Source organism: Rana temporaria, chromosome 1, assembly GCF_905171775.1.
Source record: "Rana temporaria chromosome 1, aRanTem1.1, whole genome shotgun sequence".
NCBI classification, from domain to species: domain Eukaryota; kingdom Metazoa; phylum Chordata; class Amphibia; order Anura; family Ranidae; genus Rana; species Rana temporaria.
The window spans coordinates 208,125,001-208,144,444 of NC_053489.1; the positions used below are offsets into that span (position 1 = coordinate 208,125,001).

The following is a 19,444-nucleotide window of genomic DNA, read 5'->3' on the forward strand; positions in this document are numbered from 1 at the left end:
TGGCACTGTCTGCAGCCCATTACGGTATTGGCGGCATTGGGTGGCACTGTCTCTGCAGGCAGCACATGCATTATAGGCCATAACGCATGTGCTACTTGCAGGCAGTGCCACCCATGCTGCCAATGCCATATTGTGTTGCAGACAGTGCCACCCATGACGCTAATGCCATAATGCATGTGCTACCTACTGACAGTGCCACCCATGCCGCCCCTGGTCCCTCCTTCAGCCCCACCCCTGGCCTCTCCCCAGACCCCACCTTGAAACAAAGTGCAGGTTTGTCTACAAGTGATATTTATTTTTCTCACCTATGCTGCCAATGCCATATTTTGCTGCAGACAGTGCCACCTATGCCGCCAATGGCATAATGCCATTGGCAGCATGGGTGGCACTGTCTGCAGCACATTATGGCATTGGCGGCATAGGTGAGAAAAATAAATATCACTTGTAGACAAACCTGCACTTTGTTTAAAGTGGGGTCTGGGGAGGAGCCAGGGATGGGGCTGAAGGAGGGACCAGGGGTGGAGCTGAAGGGGGCCCCGTCAGGTAGGCTGTACGGGGCCCCATGATTTCTATCAGCGGCCTTGGGAGCAAGCATGTGATGTATCTAAAAAGAAAATATTTAGAATGAATCAAATGATATATACAAACATGTTAAGTCCCACTCTCTCGCCCACAACTCATGATACATAGTGTGATGGTCAGCAGGAAGATCAGAGGGTTGAAACTATCAATTTAACACTTACAATGGTCAGCTTTTATTTATTTATTTGAATTGTCCATTATACAATTTATATGGGTTCATCTTTATTTAATTGTCCACTATACAGTTTAGATGGGGTTATTTTTTATTTATTTTTCCCACTATAAAATTGATATGGGTTTATTTTATTTACTTGCTTACTATACAATTTAGATGGCTTATTTTTTTTTATTATTGCCCACTATACATGTTATATGGTTTTGTTTCAATTTATATGCTGACTACTGTATATCGTTTTTATGGATTTATTGTTGTTTAACCACTTCCCGCCCAAGAACGTCATATGACGTCCTGGACTTTCAGTGGGGATATCTGAAAGATGCCTGCAGCTACAGGCATCATTCAGATATCCATCTCTTCAGCCGGCGATTCTGTGCACCATAAGAACGATCATAGCGTCGGTTCCACCGCTTGATCGTTCTTACAGGCGATGGGAGGGGACGTCCCCCCCCTTCCGCCGTCATCTGGTGCTTCTCCGGGCTCTCCCGTGCCATCGGAGACCCGGAGAAACGATCTGCCCGCGCCGGATGGGAGGCATAGAGATGAATGGTAACCAGATGGTCACCAGTCATCTCTATGATTGTCGGAGGCCCGTGCGCGATGTTATGACGTCACGCCCGGGTACCAGAATGTAAACAAAGCCGCAGTCGCGGCTGAAAGCATGAGATCCATGATTTTTTTTTCACAATCTCATTCTTTTCAGCCTGGAGGAGAGATGTGGGGTATTATTGACCCCGCATTTCTCCATAAAGAGTACCTGTCACAAACCATTCCCATTACAAGGGTTGTTTACATTCCTTGTAATAGGAATAAAAGTGATAAAATTAAAAAGTAAAAATATAAATAAAATAATAAAAAAAAATATGTTTTAAACGTCCCTATACCCAGTAGCTCGCGCACAGAAGCGAACACACACGTAAGTCCCGCCCACATATGTAAATGCCGTTCAAACCACACATGTGAGGTATCGCCACGTGCGTTAGAGCGTCACCAACAATTCTAGCACTAGACCTCCTCTGCAACTCTAAACTGGTAACCTGTAAAAAAAAAAATAAGCGATGCCTATGGAGATTTTTAAGTACTGAAGTTTGGCGCCATTCCATGAGTGTGCGCAATTTTAAAGCGTGACATGTTAGGTATCTATTTACTTGGCGTAACTTCATCTTTCACATTATAGAAAACAATTGGGCTAACTTTACTGTTTTGTTATTTTTTAATTCATGAAACCGTTTTTTTCCCGAAAAAAAAGGCGTTTGAAAAATGATTGCGCAAATACCGTGCGAGATAAAAAGTTGCAATGACCGCCATTTTATTCCCTAGGGTGTCTGCTAAAAAAACATATATAATGTTTGGGGGTTCTGAGTAATTTTCTAGCAAAACAATATGATTTTTGCATGTTGGAGAGAAGTGCCAAAATAGGCCCGATATGGAAGTGGTTAATTGCCCACTATACAGCTTAATTTCTTTTAGTATTTTTGTATTGTTCATATAGGTGTATTTTTTTCCTGCATATGTTGCTTAAAGTGGAGGTTCACCCGAAAAATCAATTTTTAACATTAGATTGAGGCTAATTAGGCGAAGCAGAATCGGGTGTTTTTTTTTAAATCAATGCAGTACTTACCGTTTTAGAGATAGATGTTCTCCGCGGCTTCCGGGTATGGGCGTTCCTATTTGATTCACAGCCCTCCGACGGTCGCATACAGCGCGTCACGAGTTCCCGAAAGTAGCCGAACGTCGGTGCGCAGGCGCCGTATAGAGCCGCACCGACGTTCGGCAACTCGTGACGCGCTGTATGTGACCGTCGGAAGGCTGTCAATCAAATAGGATGCCCAGTCCCGAAGACCATACCCAGAAGCCATGGAGAACACCTATCTCTAAAACGGTAAGTACTACATTGATTTTAAAAAAAAAACGATTCTGCTTCGCCTAATTAGCCTCAATCTAATGTTGAAAAAAAAATTCGGGTGAACTCCCGCTCTAAGTGACAGAGCTGATGTGTTTTATTACTTGATATAGCAAAGAGCACTGCCGATCTGTAGAGATAAATGGTGCAATGGCAGCTTCCATCTAGCTCTGTGTAGGGGAAGCAGTGACAGTCCCGATCCTCAGAGCGGCGCTCTCACACATCACAATGTTCAGTCCTCCCAGGTCTATTCTTATACTTACACATTTCTGACGTCCAACCAATCACATGCAGCAGGAAATACCTACACACGCACGATTGGACCCCGCCCCTTCCTCCACTTTCGCTTCTGCTCCCATTGGTGCTTCGGAAAGTGTGTTGTGATTGGTCAGAGGTTGAAGTGGGTGTGACTGGAGGAGGAAGCATGGCTGAGCTGTGGAGGGTGAGTGTATGGAGCAGGCGGTGAATGACGAATGAGGAGAGTGTGATAGGCAATGACACAGGCTGCCAGTGAGGAGTGATATGGAGGATAGCCAGTGCTATTATCACAGTATCAGAAAGGATGTTTTACTTCTTTAGTACATTGAATTAAAAGGTAGCTCCACATTACACCAATAGGGGTCATGGCTGCCCTTAGTTGTCAGAGGGATAAAGCGAATCCTCACCCTCTATGTGACTTCCATGCAATCCACCCCTCCAATTCATGAATAACGCTGGCTTTTTAATTTTTTTATTTCCCTTTTTTTTTTTTTATGAAAACGTGAGGTAAATTCCATGCTCACTGTTCCTCCTGGGCTATGCATGGCACATATCCCAGGAGAAATTGCCCTTCATTCAGAAAAGAAGAGCACTGCGTCATCGGGAGGCATGCTGGCTGAACCAGGAAAAGCTGGTGTTGTGACAAGAAAGGTCCCCGTCGAATAATGGCTGCCCTGTACTGCGCAGTACGAAGCACTACGGAGCCGCTAAAAGTCTCCGAACATGAACAGCTGTACACGGCGCCTGCGCACAGCAGACGACTTTGTGCCACTTGCTCCCGATGCTCGTGCAACTATGCAAGGGGCGGATAATGTTGATTAATGCGTGTGAGAGGCGGATGCCTACAGAAGAGGCCGTATTTAATAATGATGGGCTGAGCTGTTAAAAAAGGGGGTGGAGTACACCTGTGCAGTACAGGGCGGGCATTATTAGACAGGGGACCTTTCTCGTCCGAACACCCGCAGGCCTCTCAATGACATCACAAGCAACATTGTGGCACAGGACCGAGCAGTGGCAGACGACAGGATCTCAGAAGGACAACACTGAATCCCCTGGGTGGGTGAGTATCTGAAACATGCACAACACACCACTCGGTAAGGGGGGGTAAAAATATATAAATGGGGAGACGCAGGCAAAGATCTGCTTTAATTAACCACTTGCTGACCGTATCACTTCCACATATGTCGGCTTTGCTGCACTGGATCATGTACTAGGTACGTGATTCGGCACTTCTGGGTAGGGGGCGGCAACCCTGCTGTGCTGTGATTATACACAGAAATGCTGATCAGCAGGTGCTGGCCAATGGAATGCCCGCCGGCATGTAAACAAGGCAGAGCTCGGTCCTGTCAGCGGGGAAGTAATGGATTTTCTTTCCCCACAGGGGATAAAATTCACCACTTCCCTTGGTTGGTTAGGCACACATTTAACTACTTGCTGACCAGCCACCGCAGTTCTATGGCGGCAGGTCGGCTGCCCTGCGCGAGAGCCCGTACTATAACGTCAGCTCTCTAAGCGGCCACTAGGGGCGCGCACCCCCCTGCTTGTCCCTGACTCCCGTGCGGGTGCGATCGCCGCCGGGCTCCCGCGATTGCTCGTTACAGAGCACGGACCGGAAGCTGTGTGTGTAAACACACAGCTCCCGGGCCTGTCAGGGGAGAAATACAATGTATGAACAGCATTCAGTCATTTCCCCTAGTGAGGCCACCCCCCCCTACAGTTAGAACACACCAAGGGAACATACTTAACCCCTTCCCCGCCCCCTAGTGTTAACCCTGTTCCTGCCAGTGGCATTTTTATAGTAATCCAATGCATTTTTATAGCACTGATCGCTATAAAAATGCCAATGGTCCCAAAAATTTGTCAAAAGTGTCCGCCATAATGTCGCAGTACCGAAAAAAATCGCTGATCGCCGCCATTACTAGTAAAAAAAAAATATTAATAAAAATGCCATAAAACTATCCCCTATTTTGTAAACGCTATAACTTTTGTGCAAACCAATCAATAAACGTTTATTGAGATTTTTTTTTTTTTTTTTACGAAAAATATGTAGAAGAATACGTATCGGCCTAAACTGAGGAAAAAAATTGTTTTTTATATATATTTTTGGGGGATATTTATTATAGCAAAAAGTAAAAAATATTCATTTTTTTTCCGAAATTGTCACTCTATTTTTGTTTATAGCGCAAAAACTAAAAACCGCAGAGGTGATCAAATACCACCAAAAGAAAGCTCTATTTGTGGGAAAAAAAGAACGCCAATTTTGTTTGGGAGCCATGTGGCATGACCGCGCAATTGTCAGTTAAAGCGACGCAGTGCCGAATCGCAAAAAGTGCTGTGGTTTTGACCAGCAATATGGTCAGGGGGTTAAGTGGTTAAAGTAATTGTAAACCCTGTTACACCACTTTTACCTACAGGCAAGCTTACCTGTAGGTACTATTCAGTATATGCGCTGCTGCCGACGTCATTGGCGCATACGCACTGAAGAAACGGGCTGCTGGTGCATTTTCTTCAGGAGTCACGCCATGACCGCAACAGGAGGCATGCGCCGCGACAATGGCACCATCGCAGCTTCGGCCAATCACAGCGCTGGAGCTGCAAACCCCGAAAGAACCCCGGTGGAAGATGTCCGCGCTGTACTCGGAGGGCCAACGCCAATCCAGGGCATCGTTCTAAGGTAAGTATTTCATAATGCGATACATACTAGCTCATAATGCCTTTGTCTTGCATTTTTTTTATATATATATATATATATAAAAAAAAATGTCGGTGTTAAAGCGGGGGTTCACCCAGAATTTTTTTTTTTTAACATTACATTCAGCCGAGTTGTCAGAATGACAATGGGCTGTTTTTTTTTATTTTATCGGCGTACATACCGTAAAGCGGCGGTGAAAATACGATATGTACGCCAATAAAATAACAAAAAACAGCCGATTGTCATTCTGACAACTCGGCTGAATGTAATGTTAAAAATATTTTTTTTGGGTGAACCTCCGCTTTAATAGCACAGAATAAAAAAAATCCCAGAGGTGATCAAATACCACCAAAAAAACTTTGTGGGGGGTAAAAAAAGAAAAATAATTTATGTACAGCGTTGCATGATCGTGCAATTGTCAGTTAAAGTAACAGAGTGCCGTCTCACAAAAAATGGCCTGGTCATGAAGAGGTTGTCATTAAAGTGTATGTAAACCTGCTAATAATGAACGTCTCTTATTTCTGAACTATTGGTCTGTTGGGCCTCATTCACACCAGTGGCCGAGAGATTGAGCCACAGTTTTAAACCCACTCCCCCCGCCTCCATCCACTCCCCCTTGGCAAAAAACAAACAGCATGTTGCATTCGGTGGAATGCAAGAATGAAACTTCCCCCCGCCGGTGTTAAGATGTGGGAGCAGTCATCTATCCACTGATGTAGAAGTGTAAGGGCTCTTTCACACGGAGCGGACCGTTTCTGGGTCCGCTCCGCGTGTCTCCGTCGGCTCAGCAGGGATCCCCGCTGAGCTGTCGGCGGATAGGGCGGTCCCCGCACACAGTGCAGGGACCGCCCTGTCTCAGCTCCGCTCTGCCCTATGGGGAACCGGATGCAGACGGACAGTTCCGTTCCGCCGGACGGAAGAAAAATAGGGTTTTCTTCCGTCCCAAAAAACCGGATCCCGACGGACGCGGACGCTAGCGGATGCTCCATCCGCTAACGGACGCGATCCCATAGGGATGTATTACAAGTCCGTTAACGGACTTGTAATAACGGACAGGCGGAGCAGACATCTGAAAGGGGCCTAAAACATGTAGAAGTGAGATGCAAAAAAGCAAATCGCTACTGTAAATCTTACTTTCACTGTACCACCGTAAAAAATTACCCCCTTACAGTGGCGATTATTTGCTCTTTTTGTACTTATTTTTTAACCCCATTATGTTATTAAACATCTCAGGCCTGGGTCACACCTCTGTTTTTAGGTGCTTTTTGCAGAAACACACTACAGTTCATTTACATGGTTTCCTATAGGACACGTTCACATCCATGATTTTTTTTCAGCTGCTGCGTATTTGGAAAGGGCAAGGACTTTTTAACACAAAACGGTGCCATTTTTTTGGTTCAATATACTTCAATGGAGAAGCTGCAGAAAAGCATGTAATGTGTTTTTGCGGCAATTTGTGTTTTGAAATCTGCCCAACAACAAGTTGGCCCAAAATAATGTAAATTTAAAAAAAAAAAATTTAAGGCTATTATCCGATTAATCGAAACAATAATCGGCAAAATAATCGTTAGTCGCAGCCCTTATATATATATATATATATGTGTGTGTGTGTGTGTATATGTATATGTATATGTATATATATATATATATATATATATATATATATATATATATATATATATATATATATATATATATATATATATATATATATATATATATATATGGGGGTAGATTCACTAAGACTTACGACGGACGTATCCGTAGATACGCCGTCGTAAGCCTGAATCCCTGCCGTCGTATATTTAAGCGTATTCTCAAACTGAGATATGCTTAAATATTGCTAAGATACGAGCGGCGTAAGTCTCCTACGCCGTCGTATCTTAGGGTGCATATTTACGCTGGCCGCTAGGTGGCGCTTCCGTCGATTTCAGCGTAGAATATGCAAATGAGTTGGATACGCCGATTCTGAAACGTACGTGCGCCCGGCGGATTTTTTTACGTCGTTTGCGTAAGGCTTTTTCCGGCGTAACGTTACTCCTGCTATATGAGGCATAGCCAATGTTAAGTATGGACGTCGTTCCCGCGTCGAATTTTGAAAATTTTACGTCGTTTGCGTAAGTCGTTCGCGAATAGAGCTTTGCGTAAATTACGTTCACGTCGAAAGCATTGACTATTTGCGACATGATTAGGAGCATGGCGCACTGGGATACGTTCACGGCCGGTGCATGCGCCGTTCGTGAGAAACTTAATTTACGTGGGGGTCATGTTTTATTTACATAAAACACGCCCACCTCTTGACAATTTGAATTCGGCGCGCTTACGCCGGCAGATTTATGCTACGCCGCCGCAACTTACAGAGCAAGTGCTTTGTGAATACTGAACTTGCCTCTCTAAATTGCGGCGGCGTAGCGTAAATAACATATGCTACGCCCGCACAAATTTACGTCCCCCTACCTGAATCTAGCACATACTGTGTGTGTGTGTATATATATATATATATATATTGTTCTGTGGCTTTAACGTAAAGTAATTTAATGAGATTAGACACAGATGCAATACATAGGTGTTTTTTGTTTTATTTAACAGTCAAACAATTGTTTTCTGTTGATCGGCAACTGCCACACACTGATCAAAATTCAGCCAGTCCCTGCTGAACCAGACACATTTCAATCCGTGTATGGCCAACTTAAGATGTTGCTGTTTTCAGCTGCAAAAGAATAGGGGCATTTAGATGCAATTTGAGTAATATCATCGTAAGTATATCCTTTTCATTGTGTGCAGTGGGATTAAATTTTTATTTTTGTTTTTTTTTCTTACACAAGCCTCCCCGGGACTGTGATGACTACTTGGATGAATGGAAATACTGTAAGAGCCTAAGGAATCGTTTTCATTACTACTACACTTATGGAGGAAAACCAGATTGCCAGCAGTGGAAGGCAGACTATACAGCATGCAAAGAGTGGGAAAAGAGAAAAAGCCAGGCAGCCAAGGTGGGTCATAAAACGTGTTCATGAATGTAGCATGTTGTTTGGCATAAATCGGCTCTGATTTGTTGGATTGGATTTGTCCACTTTGTGTGCATCCAGCCACAATTGCTGCAGGTAATCACTGGGTATGCAGACAGTCATAAATAGCTGTGGTTGCCAAAACCTGTTATTGCAGTGTACTGACTCGGTGGCCATAGCTATCCATACGCAGCTGTTAGACTATTGCTACTGGAATTCCCATTGTGGCTAAACTCTAATGCAAGTGGAGCTTTTAGGTTCTCTAAAAGACCCCAGACTGGGTGCAGCACTAGTCAAAGCAGCAGGCTCATCTTCCTTTTGGTGTACACTGCGTCAATAGGAGCCAAAGTGGTCTTTTTTTAGTTTGGGAGTTGTGACGGATCTCGGATACCCCAGGTGGGCACATCCACCAGACCTGTGTATCCTGTCCTCCAAACGCACCCGCAGCCTTCAGATTCGCCGTTATCAGCTTTTAACCCCTCAATCACGAGACAAGCCACACAGGTGTTGAGGGTTAAACATGCAGAGCTTAACCTGTTTATTAAATACAAAACATACACTTTTACACACAGTTAGGGACACTCCCCTTAGCCTTGTCATAGAGGGGAGGGGGTAGGGGACAAGGAAGAACCAATGGGAACTGAACACTTGTACATTGAAACAGACTACAGTTAAGCATAAAGGGATTATGGTAAGCAGGCAGCCCCTCAATACACATCCCTCTGCTGAGAGATGTCTACAGTCCAGACCATTGTCTATTTGCCATGAACCAACACAATTAAACACAGCAACAAGTGGGGGGGGGGGAGAAGGGATGTAACATTACATTATCTCAATGCCAGCTTGTCCCCAAGTCTCTTGTTCTCTTCTGGGCCATAATCTGTGGGTAGGAGGCCAGTCCACAGTCCCTTGCTGTCACAGGAGTAAAAAGAGACTATTAGTTCATCTGGTAGGGGCAAAAAGATGCAGGGTCTGCTGGGGAAAGTGTAAAAGTGCGCTTGTGGTCTCTGCAGTCAGAATTCGCATATTATTTTGGTTGTAAAGTTCGCCTTTCATAAAGTGTTACTAAACGAGCATCCCCAGTTGTGACAGCGGGCTGGTGATCTTCACCCCACACCTGCTTTTACAATGGGGAAAAAAATTGTCCGCCCACCCGGCTGCATCATTCATTACCAGAGTTCTGTGAATGGGATAAGAACAACTATCATCATCCATTGCGGCTAACGGCTTGTGAACTACCAGGGTGCTGATGAGTGCTCTAGGTAGTTCACTATCCTTACATCAGTACTCAATCTCCACAGCATTAAGTGATTCTAAATGCAAGTTGTTTTTTTTTGTTGTAATAAAAATAAAAGATGTTGGAGTACTTGCCTGCTCTGTGCAAAGATATTGCACAGAGCCGGTCCCTTACCTCTTCCTTGGCAGGCCCCTCTCCTCCTTCCTGCATGTGTCCCCTTAGCAAGCCATGTGCACACAGCACTTTTTGGCCACACCTCCCACTGGTTTTTACTGACAGCCTATGGCTCCTGCTGCTGCTTATGTCTATTTTTTTTCACCTCAATGCAGGGTAAAGTCTTTGCTTTAGTAAAAAAAAACTTTAATCCCTTAGGTGCCCAATGCCCGGCAATCACTTCTAGGCCAGCCACAACACTCCAAAGGCCAAGCCAAGGATTGGCTGAAATGGATAACTGTAATAGTAGGGACCAGCTCTAGCAGCATTGTCAAGGATTAATTACATTGAGTGTGGAACACAGCCTTGACTGCACCTAAACAGCAGAGTTCTTGAACAAAATTTCCAATCTTCAAGTTCTCACCTATGTGTTTAAGCTGTCCTCAGCTTTAGATGGTAAGCACAGCTGCAACCTAACATAGCCATAAACATTTAGATATTCCTCATTCACACTAAACTGAATTGATGGGGAAATCTCCCCTTCTGCCTATTGTATTCAGATAGCCAGCATCCACATTTGCCCAAATACTCAAACGGTGATTGCCTCTGGTTTGAGGTAGTCACTCTTCAGCCAATACATTTTACCCGCTCAATCAATTTTTCAATTCACTTTTATTGAGCAGGGTGGTGTCGGCAGTAAAGCCACCCAAGACTCAAATACTGCCAATTCAGCAGGAAATGGCTGAAATTTGAGTCATGTAAAGGTTAGTCTAAATCGTTTTTGGGAACCCAACAAGGCGCGGTTTGTCTCTTACAGTGGGAAAACAAGATTTCTCTTCCGTTCATGGACGGACACAGCAGCATATTGACCTTAGGGTATTACCCTCCTTTCTAGGAGATTGACTAGGCAGAAAAACAGCATGTTAAGTGTTAAACACTCCACACAGTACAGTACCTCCCAGGGGGCGGTTCCCCCGGGTACATCCCCCACTCTCTGCTCTGCAGCCTCAGTTTTTTTTCTGCCTAGCAAGGAGAATGACATTGCTCCTCTATGCCCATGTGCTCTGGGGATTTTTTTTGCAATTTTCTTGCTTTTTCTTTTTTTGTTTTCCTGCATTTTTGGATCCTGAGATCTACAATCAACTGGGTGACAGTCTGGATCCTCGATCCCTGTAGTCCCCCCAAGTTCGGCCATCAAGCCTGTGCCGGCCTTTAGCTACGCACTGGGCCGTCCACGTCATGCCCCGTTGCTCCAGGGGTGGCCGGTGAGCTATACGCTCCAGGGCACACATATGACCCGGCTCTATGTCCGTGTCACAGTGTGCCGGGCCGACAGCCATGCCGTAACTGCGCGGACGTTGGTTCTGTCCGGGATGCCTCCAGCCGGTGGTCGCAGGACAGGTAAGTAGCAGTCCCCTTGCGTTGGCAGGGTGGTGCGGCTGGTGCAATCCTGGGGAGGTCGATTGGGGGTCCGCCCTGCTTTCCTTTCTCCCTTCCTCTCCCTCCTTTCCCCACGTTCTGGGTGGTGGGGTCGGCAGTGAGGTGGGGGGTCCGCCTGGGGGGCTCCATCCAGTGGCTGGGGGCTGTGTCTGCTTAGGGGGTGCTGTTTTGCTGCCGTGTGTGCGGGGGGGGGGGCCTGCTTGGGGGTCACTGCTGTATGTGTGTTTTTTTACTGCAATCGCGGCCACCAATCTGTTTTGTAGTCCCCAAGAAGGAAGGGGTCCATCCAATCCTGGATTTCAATGCCCTCAACTGTTTTGTCAAAGTGCAAAAATTCAGGATGGAGTCGGTTCGCTCTGTAGTAGCGGCACTCCATCAAGGGGATTTCCTGGCGTCCTTGGATATCAAGGACGCGTACTTGCATATCCCCATATGCGCAAGGCACCAGAGATTTCTGCACTTTGCAGTCGGGGAGGACCACTTTCAATTTGTGGCCCTCCCTTTCGGCCTGGCTTTGGAGCCAAGGGTTTTCACCAAGGTGCTCGCTCCGATTCTGGCCCTGCTGAGGCAGCACGGGATCGCTATTGTAGGATACCTGGACGATCTTCTTCTGCGAGCTTCTTCAAGCTCAGAGTTAGAGGTGGATGTGTCTTATCACCTGCCAGACCCTCCAGGAATTTGGTTGGCTGCTAAATGTTCAGAAGTCAGTGTTGGTACCGTCTCAGCGTCTGGAATACCTGGAGTTGGTCCTGGATTCCTCGGAGGCGAGAATTTTTCTTCCCACGGAGAAACTACAGACACTGCAAACTGCGGTGAGGCGGTTGGCGACCCAGAAGTGGTCGTCGCTTCGCTTTTGCATACGAGTTCTGGGTCTGACGGTGGCCTCCTTCGAGGCGGTTCTGTATGCTCAATTTCACACTCGTGTGTTACAGAGAGAAATTCTGTCACGTTGGGACAAGCTCCCTTCGTCTCTGGATTACCAAGTCTGGGTGAGTCGCCTGGTCAGGTCCTCCCTAGTGTGGTGGCTGACATCTCCGGTACTTTGGGCCAGAAAGTCATTCCTGCCGTGCCATTGGACGGTGGTCACGATGGATGCCAGTCTCTCCGGCTGGGGGGGAGTCTGGGGTGTTCAGTCAGCCCAGGGGCGCTGGACTCGGGAAGAGTCCCGCCTGCCAATCAATGTCCTGGAACTCCGGGTGATCAGGCTGTGCCTCTCCAAGTGGTCTCTGAGACTGCAGGGCTGTCCGGTCAGGATTCAGTCGGACAACGCCACGGCTGTGGCGTATGTCAATCATCAAGGGGGCTCACGGAGCTCGGCTGCAGCAGCGGAAGTCGCTCACATCCGGTGGGCCGAAAAGAACGTTCCAGGTCTTTCGGCCGTTTACATTCCGGGCGTAAAGAACTGGCTGGCGGACTACTTAAGTCACCAAACGCTAGACCAAGGAGATTGGTCGCTACACCCGAATGTGTTTCAGAGTCTGTGTCTGAAATGGGGCACTCCAGACGTGGATCTTCTGCCGTCCCGACTCAATCTGAAGGTGTCACGGTTCGTGGCTAGGTCAAGAGACCCGTTGGCGGATGCGTCAGACGCGTTGGTGGCACCGTGGAGTCACTATCGCCTAATCTACGCCTTCCCTCCTCTGAAGCTTCTTCCTCGTCTGCTACGCAGAGTGGAAGCCGAGGGGATATCAACAATCCTAACTGCTCCGAATTGGCCTTGCCGTCCCTGGTACGCAGGTCTGGTGGCAGGTGTTCCGTGGCGCCTGCCACTGCGAGAGGATCTTCTGTCGCAGGGTCCTATCTTTCATCCATTACAGTCGTTGGCTTTAACGGCGTGGCTATTGAGAGCCAGGTGCTGAGGGACCGGGGGCTGTCGGATTCGATGATCTCTACCATGCTGCGGACGCAGAAGTCTACCATCGTATGTGGAAGGCTTACATCTCTGTGTGAGGAGATGAATTGGCACCCCCGTGCATACGTGATGTCCCAGATTCTGCTGTTCTTACAGCGTGGAGTGGATCAGGCTCTCGCCTTAAAGCAGAGGAACAGGATGAGCACTGCCAAAGCCCTACAAAGGGACCTTCAGCAGGCCACTGGTGTGACCAAACAATCAGAAACAGACTTCATGAGGGCCCAACGTCCTCTAGTGGGCCCTGTGCTCACTGCCTGGCACCTTGGAGCCAGGCAGTGAGAACATTTAATTTTCCTTTGAACACCAGAATTGGCAGGTCCGCCACTGGCGCCCTGCACTTTTCACAGATGAGAGCATCTAAATTCATGTGACATACGTGAAAGGGTCTTGAGAAGCCTGTAACACCATTCAGCGTGAACGATTTGGTGGTGGGTCAGTGATGGTCTGGGGAGGCATGTCAATGGAGGGCCGCAGACCTCTATAGGCTACACAATGGCACCCTGACTGCATTAGGTATCAGGATGAAATCCTTGGACCCATTGTCAGACCCTACGCTGGTGCAGTGGGCCCTGGGTTCCTCCTGGTGCACGACAATGCCCGGCCTCATGTGGTGAGAGCATGCAGTCAGTTCCTGGAGGATGACGGAATTGATACCATTGAATGGCCCCCACTCTCACCTGACCTAAATTCAATAGAACACCTCTGGGACATTATGTTTCGGTCCATCTGGTGCCGCCAGGTTGCACCTCAGTCTGTTCAGGAGTTCAGCGATGCCCTGGTCCACATCTGGGAGGAAATGCCCCAGGACACCATCCGTCGTCTCATTAGGAGCATGCCCTGATGTTGTTAGTTATGCATACAAGCACGTGGGGGACCATTTTGAGCTGTTGCAATGAAATTTCAGCAAAATGTACTACCCAGCCACCAAATTTTTTCACTTTGATTTCCAGGCTGTCTTTGAATTCAGCCCTCTGGAGGTTGCTAATTTTCATTTCCAGCAAATGATGTGCCATCCTTTCGTCACTAAAACATTACCCAGTCCATATTAGTATAGATAATCCATCATGATATTTTCCCCTATTGAGATCCGATGCGTTTTCAAAGTGTCCCTTAAATTTTTTTTTGAGCAGTACACCGGTCAAAGCAATTCACCTATATTCCACCTGGTGCCAGGAAACTGCACTGTGTTTTGCTCCTTAAAGGAGCCAATTCAAAGGACCCTATGAATAAAGAGGAGAGAGTCATACTTGTTTCTGCTTAGAAGGAATAGCTCTTTGTTTGATCAATCTGAACTAGAGTGACTTTTTCATTTTTGATCAGCTGATGCACTTGCAGAGCTCTGAGGAGAGTGGCAGGGTCTGCATTCCTTTAGAAATCATTATCCCTTCAGGAGCATCGCACTAAAACAGAAATGTTTGCTGCAGGGGAGAGTTAAAATCTGACTTTTATCTTAACCACTTAACGCCCGCCGCACGACTATTTACGTCCGCAAAATGGCACGGACAGGCAGATGGGCGTATATATACGTCCTTGCCTTTCCGCGGGTCGGGGGTCCGATCGGGACCCCCTCCGCTGCGTGCGGCTTACCTCGGGGAGCGATCCGGGACGACGGCGCGGCTATTCGTTTATAGCCGCTCCGTCGCGATCGCTCCCCAGAGCTGAAGAACGGGGAGAGCCGTATGTAAACACGGCTTCTCCGTGGCGGAGCATTGATCGTGTCATCCCCTTTATAGGGGAGACACAATTGATGACATCAGACCTACAGCCACACCCCCCTACTGTTGTAAACACACACTAGGTGAAGCCTAACACGTTCAGCGCTCCCTGTGGTTAACTCCCAAACTGCAACTGTCATTTTCACAATAAAGAATGCAATTTAAATGCATTTTTTGCTGTGAAAATGACAATGGTCCCAAAAATGTGTCAAAATTGTCCGAAGTGTCCGCCATAATGTCGCAGTCACGAAAAAAATCGCTGATCGCCGCCATTAGTAGTAAAAAAAAAAATAATTAATAAAAATGCAATAAAAATATCCCCGATTTTGTAAACGCTATAAATTTTGCGCAAACCAATCGATAAACGCTTATTGCGATTTTTTTTTTTTTACCAAAAATAGGTAGAAGAATACGTATCGGCCTAAACTGAGGAAATTTTTTTTTTTATATATGTTTTTGGGGGATATTTATTACAGCAAAAAGTTAAACATTTTGCATTTTTTTCAAAATTGTTGCTCTATTTTTGTTTATAGCGCAAAAAATAAAAACCGCAGAGGTGATCAAATACCACCAAAAGAAAGCTCTATTTGTGGGGAAAAAAGGACGCCAATTTTGTTTGGGAGCCACGTCGCACGACCACGCAATTGTCTGTTAAAGCGATGCAGTGCCGAATCGCAAAACCTGGCCTGGGCATTTAGCTGCCTAAAGGTCCGGGGCTTAAGTGGTTAATGCATATTTAAAGGAAAATCAGTGAACCAATCACACAAGCAGGAAATTGCATCTCCTGGGGGTGTTCTGTACACCAACTGTGTACGAAACGCCTCCAGGTTGCCCTTGAATTTTACAGCGCTGCAGATTGGAAAGAAAAGGTAATCTTTAATAACACAAAATTACAATATGGCTTGCGTGCAAATTGTATATTCTATATTATTTCTTTATTTGCAATATTTTTTCCCACAGAAGGGGAGTTACCCTTTAAGCTCCCTTGAACAGTTTCCTGGCTCTCAGTGCATCATTTTGCTTTAATAAATTAAGTGTCTCTCACTTCCTTTTTGAAGTATTAAATTGTTGTACATTTGTCAGCTTATGACTGTGGAGAGCCTGCAGCTGGGAGGTTGGGGCAGAGGAGTGTAGCCTGCAGCAGAGCATTGCTTTGTAAACATATTGAAGATTTTACCAATGACATTATATTTTTATAATATATCTTCACAGGAAGCTCTACTGCAGAGTGAGAAGGCTCGGCAAAATGAAAAACAGAACAACAATCCAGTGTGGACAATGAGGAAGCATCCTCCTGCAGACTGGCACCTGCCACTGGATAGATAATCCTAAACAAGAACACCTGAAATAAGCTGAATATGAAGAGTGACTCCATTTAATTTCTGTGGAAGTGTAATAGCTCTGAGGCATTTCTTTTTATGTATTTTGCTTCCTTTATTTAGAAGCATGGATCTGAGTTTATGAAAAACGAAAGAAATAAAAAAGGTTATTTTGATTCTTCTAGTGTTTGATCTGCACTGAAATTATATGTATATGAGCTACATCATCCACTTAAAGTAAAAGGTTTGTTTTAAAAAAAAAAATACAAAAAGAAACAAACCTGTTAACTTGCCTGCTCGGTGTAAGGGTTTTGCACAGAGTGGCCCCAATCCACCTTTTCTGGGGCCCCCTGGCTCCTCCTTGACTGCACACACGGAGAGCCGCTTTCCATGGGGGCACGCGTGTGAGCGCGCTTCTGAGTCCTACTGCTGCATCCATTGACACAGACAGACCCACCCAGCCCCCCCTGGTGGGTCTGGCTGTGCTCATGGCCGTTGCTGGACCGCTCAGGTAAGAAAAAGGGGAGGGGGCAGCTGCAGCACAGATTGTTTTTCACCTTAATGCATTCCAAGGATTTACAACTCCTTTAAGGCTACTTTCACACTCCTCCATTGCAAAGACGTGGTAAAAACGCATACACATTTTTACCACATTTCAAGTTTTGCACCTGTGAAAAATAGACTCAAACACATAACCGCGGGTGTGTGTTCGCCCGCATCAAAAATGCAGTAAGTAGGATTTTTACAAAACACAGCTGACCAGTGTGAAGAGTTCCATAGGCTTTCATGATCATGTAAAAGCAGCCTAACATGCAACTGTGTATTCTGTCAAAGTGCAAAAGGTTTACCTTTTCAGGCAGAATTTCACTTTTCATAATAAATCAAATCCTTTGGTAATATCAGTTCTGGCCCAGCAATCCCAATGTTTTTATATCTCACTTTCCTCATCCACAAAAGGTTTGAAATTTTAAGTTTCTGTCGGGAGTTTTAAAACATTTTTTCTGGCTGCATCACTTCCTGTAGGTCAGCTACCATCATTCTCATCACAGAAAAGGGTGCGATAGGGCATGCATTACCAGTGTACACCACACCTCCCTCCTTACTATACCACCACCTACTTCTTCCCTTAAAGTGGAAGTAAACCCATTGATTTAACAGTTTAAAAAAAAGTCACATTCCCAGCACGTGCCAGAAATGTAGCGGTCAGATTGGGTGTGCTCTCAACCAAACCATCCAATGGCTGGTCTCATGACTAATCACATGTGCAGTATCATGTCAGTTGAAAATTAAACACAGGCCAAGATTTCAACTTCCTTGGCTGAAAATAAGGAGGGTTTACTTCCACTTTATTAAAGCAGAGTTCCAGCCTTTTTATGTTTATTAAAAGTCAGCAGCTACAACGAGTATAGTTGCTGACTTTTAATAAACAGACCAGAGCGTCGCTCTTCTCAACCCCCCCCTCTGCTGGCGCCTCCATTCAGACTGTGGTCACCCAATGCGCATGTGCAATTTGCGCTGCGCACTCAGAGTGGACAGGCGATCTCCTGGGACCTATCACATGTCCCAAGAGATCACCTAGAGGGAGGGGCCAGCTAAGGTGAGATGAGCCGCTGCCTAGGCAGTCCCTGGGCAGAAGGAGGACAGGAAGTCCCACTCCTACCAATGCCCCCACTCCCCCCCCCAAAAAAAATTACATGCCAAAGGGGTGAGGAGTGCTTAAAGCGTAACTTCCACTTTTGGGTGAAATTCCGCTTCAAGATGACCATACACATTACAATCTCCTTTAGATCTCCCATCAACTATGTAGTACAGGGGCCTGCCTGATTTGATACAAATCAATAGATTTTTCCTGTTCCATAGTTTTAGTAAAGCTAAACGACAATGTATAGAGATTGTGTTTATACAAGTACATAGGGATTGGATGGAGACACTCAGCTGTCAGGCCCCATTGACATAGCGGTAACTCACATTCCCACACGTTGTTTTTGGGCATTTTGGAGTGCTTTTGGGCAGACCAACAATTGCCCCAAAACATGCTTTTTCTTTTTTTAAATAGAGTGGAGTGTGAAGCATTTGTTACGTTGCATTTGCATGGTGTTTCTAAAATGCACGGCAAAGCATGGATTTTCTGTGAGGTTTGGAAACACAAGTTTTTTAATCACTTCCTTACTGGGCACTTTTAAACCTCCCTCCAGCCCAGACGCATTTTGAATGACAATTGCACGGTTATACAACAACAACACTGTACCCAAGTGTCACACAAATAGAGTTTTTTCTTTTGGTGGCATTTAATCACCGCTGGGGTTTTTATTTTTTGCTAAACAAAGAAAGATAGAAAATAAAAAATCATGTTTCATAGTTTGTTATAACATTTTGCAGCACATTGCCAAATCATGCAGCCCTTTACTGGTGTACATTGCTGTGAATGAAATGTACACTTCAAATAAATTTTGTAAAAAAAAAAAAAAAGGGAGCCATGTGATGCGCTGAATCGCTCCATCAGCTCTGCGTTGGTTTGTGTTTCCACCCAGAACCTATTCTGGCTTTTCATCTTCATTACTGGCATTTTTCAACTGCTGAACACGGTAATGGCAACCTCTACCAGTGCTTCCAAGACATTTTGCTAGATATGCAATCAAGGTATATATGCAAGGTTCTTCTGTTTGACTTAATCAAGTGGGGCCATGAACTCTGCTTAGATTCCGCTACACACCCAAGGCAGTGGGTTTTCATATATATTTTTTTTAAAGAAGAAGAGCACCATAAAAGGGCTGGATCGCATGTGCCTGTGCATTCCCCTGCAGTGTTATTTTGGCAGCCCATTAATTTGAATAGCCTGCAAATTGCACCAGAACACACAAATGCACTACATTTTAAAAACATGCTGCACCAAATTGCACGGTACTGCGATACCAAGCGATCTGGTGCTGGCAAAGATGTTTCAGGTTCCGTTAAGAACGTACTGACACCCTTTGCAATCTGCTAAGGCAATGTTTTTTGAACGCAGTGCAGGAAATGTATCTTTCCCCTTAAACAATGAAAAGTGA

The 19,444-nt window shown here is 45.7% G+C and overlaps 1 protein-coding gene across 1 annotated transcript; it reads left to right on the forward strand.

Annotated features, from left to right (window-relative positions):
- Window positions 1–2,996: 2,996 nt before the first annotated feature.
- On the forward strand, window positions 2,997–16,575 carry C1H22orf39 (chromosome 1 C22orf39 homolog). Its single transcript, XM_040348264.1, has 3 exons — window positions 2,997–3,105; window positions 8,439–8,606; window positions 16,291–16,575. Exons 1-3 carry the CDS (start codon window positions 3,088–3,090, stop codon window positions 16,402–16,404), a joined length of 300 nt encoding a protein of 99 aa, XP_040204198.1. The 5' UTR covers window positions 2,997–3,087; the 3' UTR covers window positions 16,405–16,575.
- Window positions 16,576–19,444: the final 2,869 nt, after the last annotated feature.

Excerpts from the sequence above, each read along its gene's own strand:
- C1H22orf39 (XM_040348264.1), top strand. Across the intron at positions 8,607-16,290 it reads GAAAAAGCCAGGCAGCCAAG|GAAGCTCTACTGCAGAGTGA; the intron begins GTGGGTCATAAA and ends ATATCTTCACAG.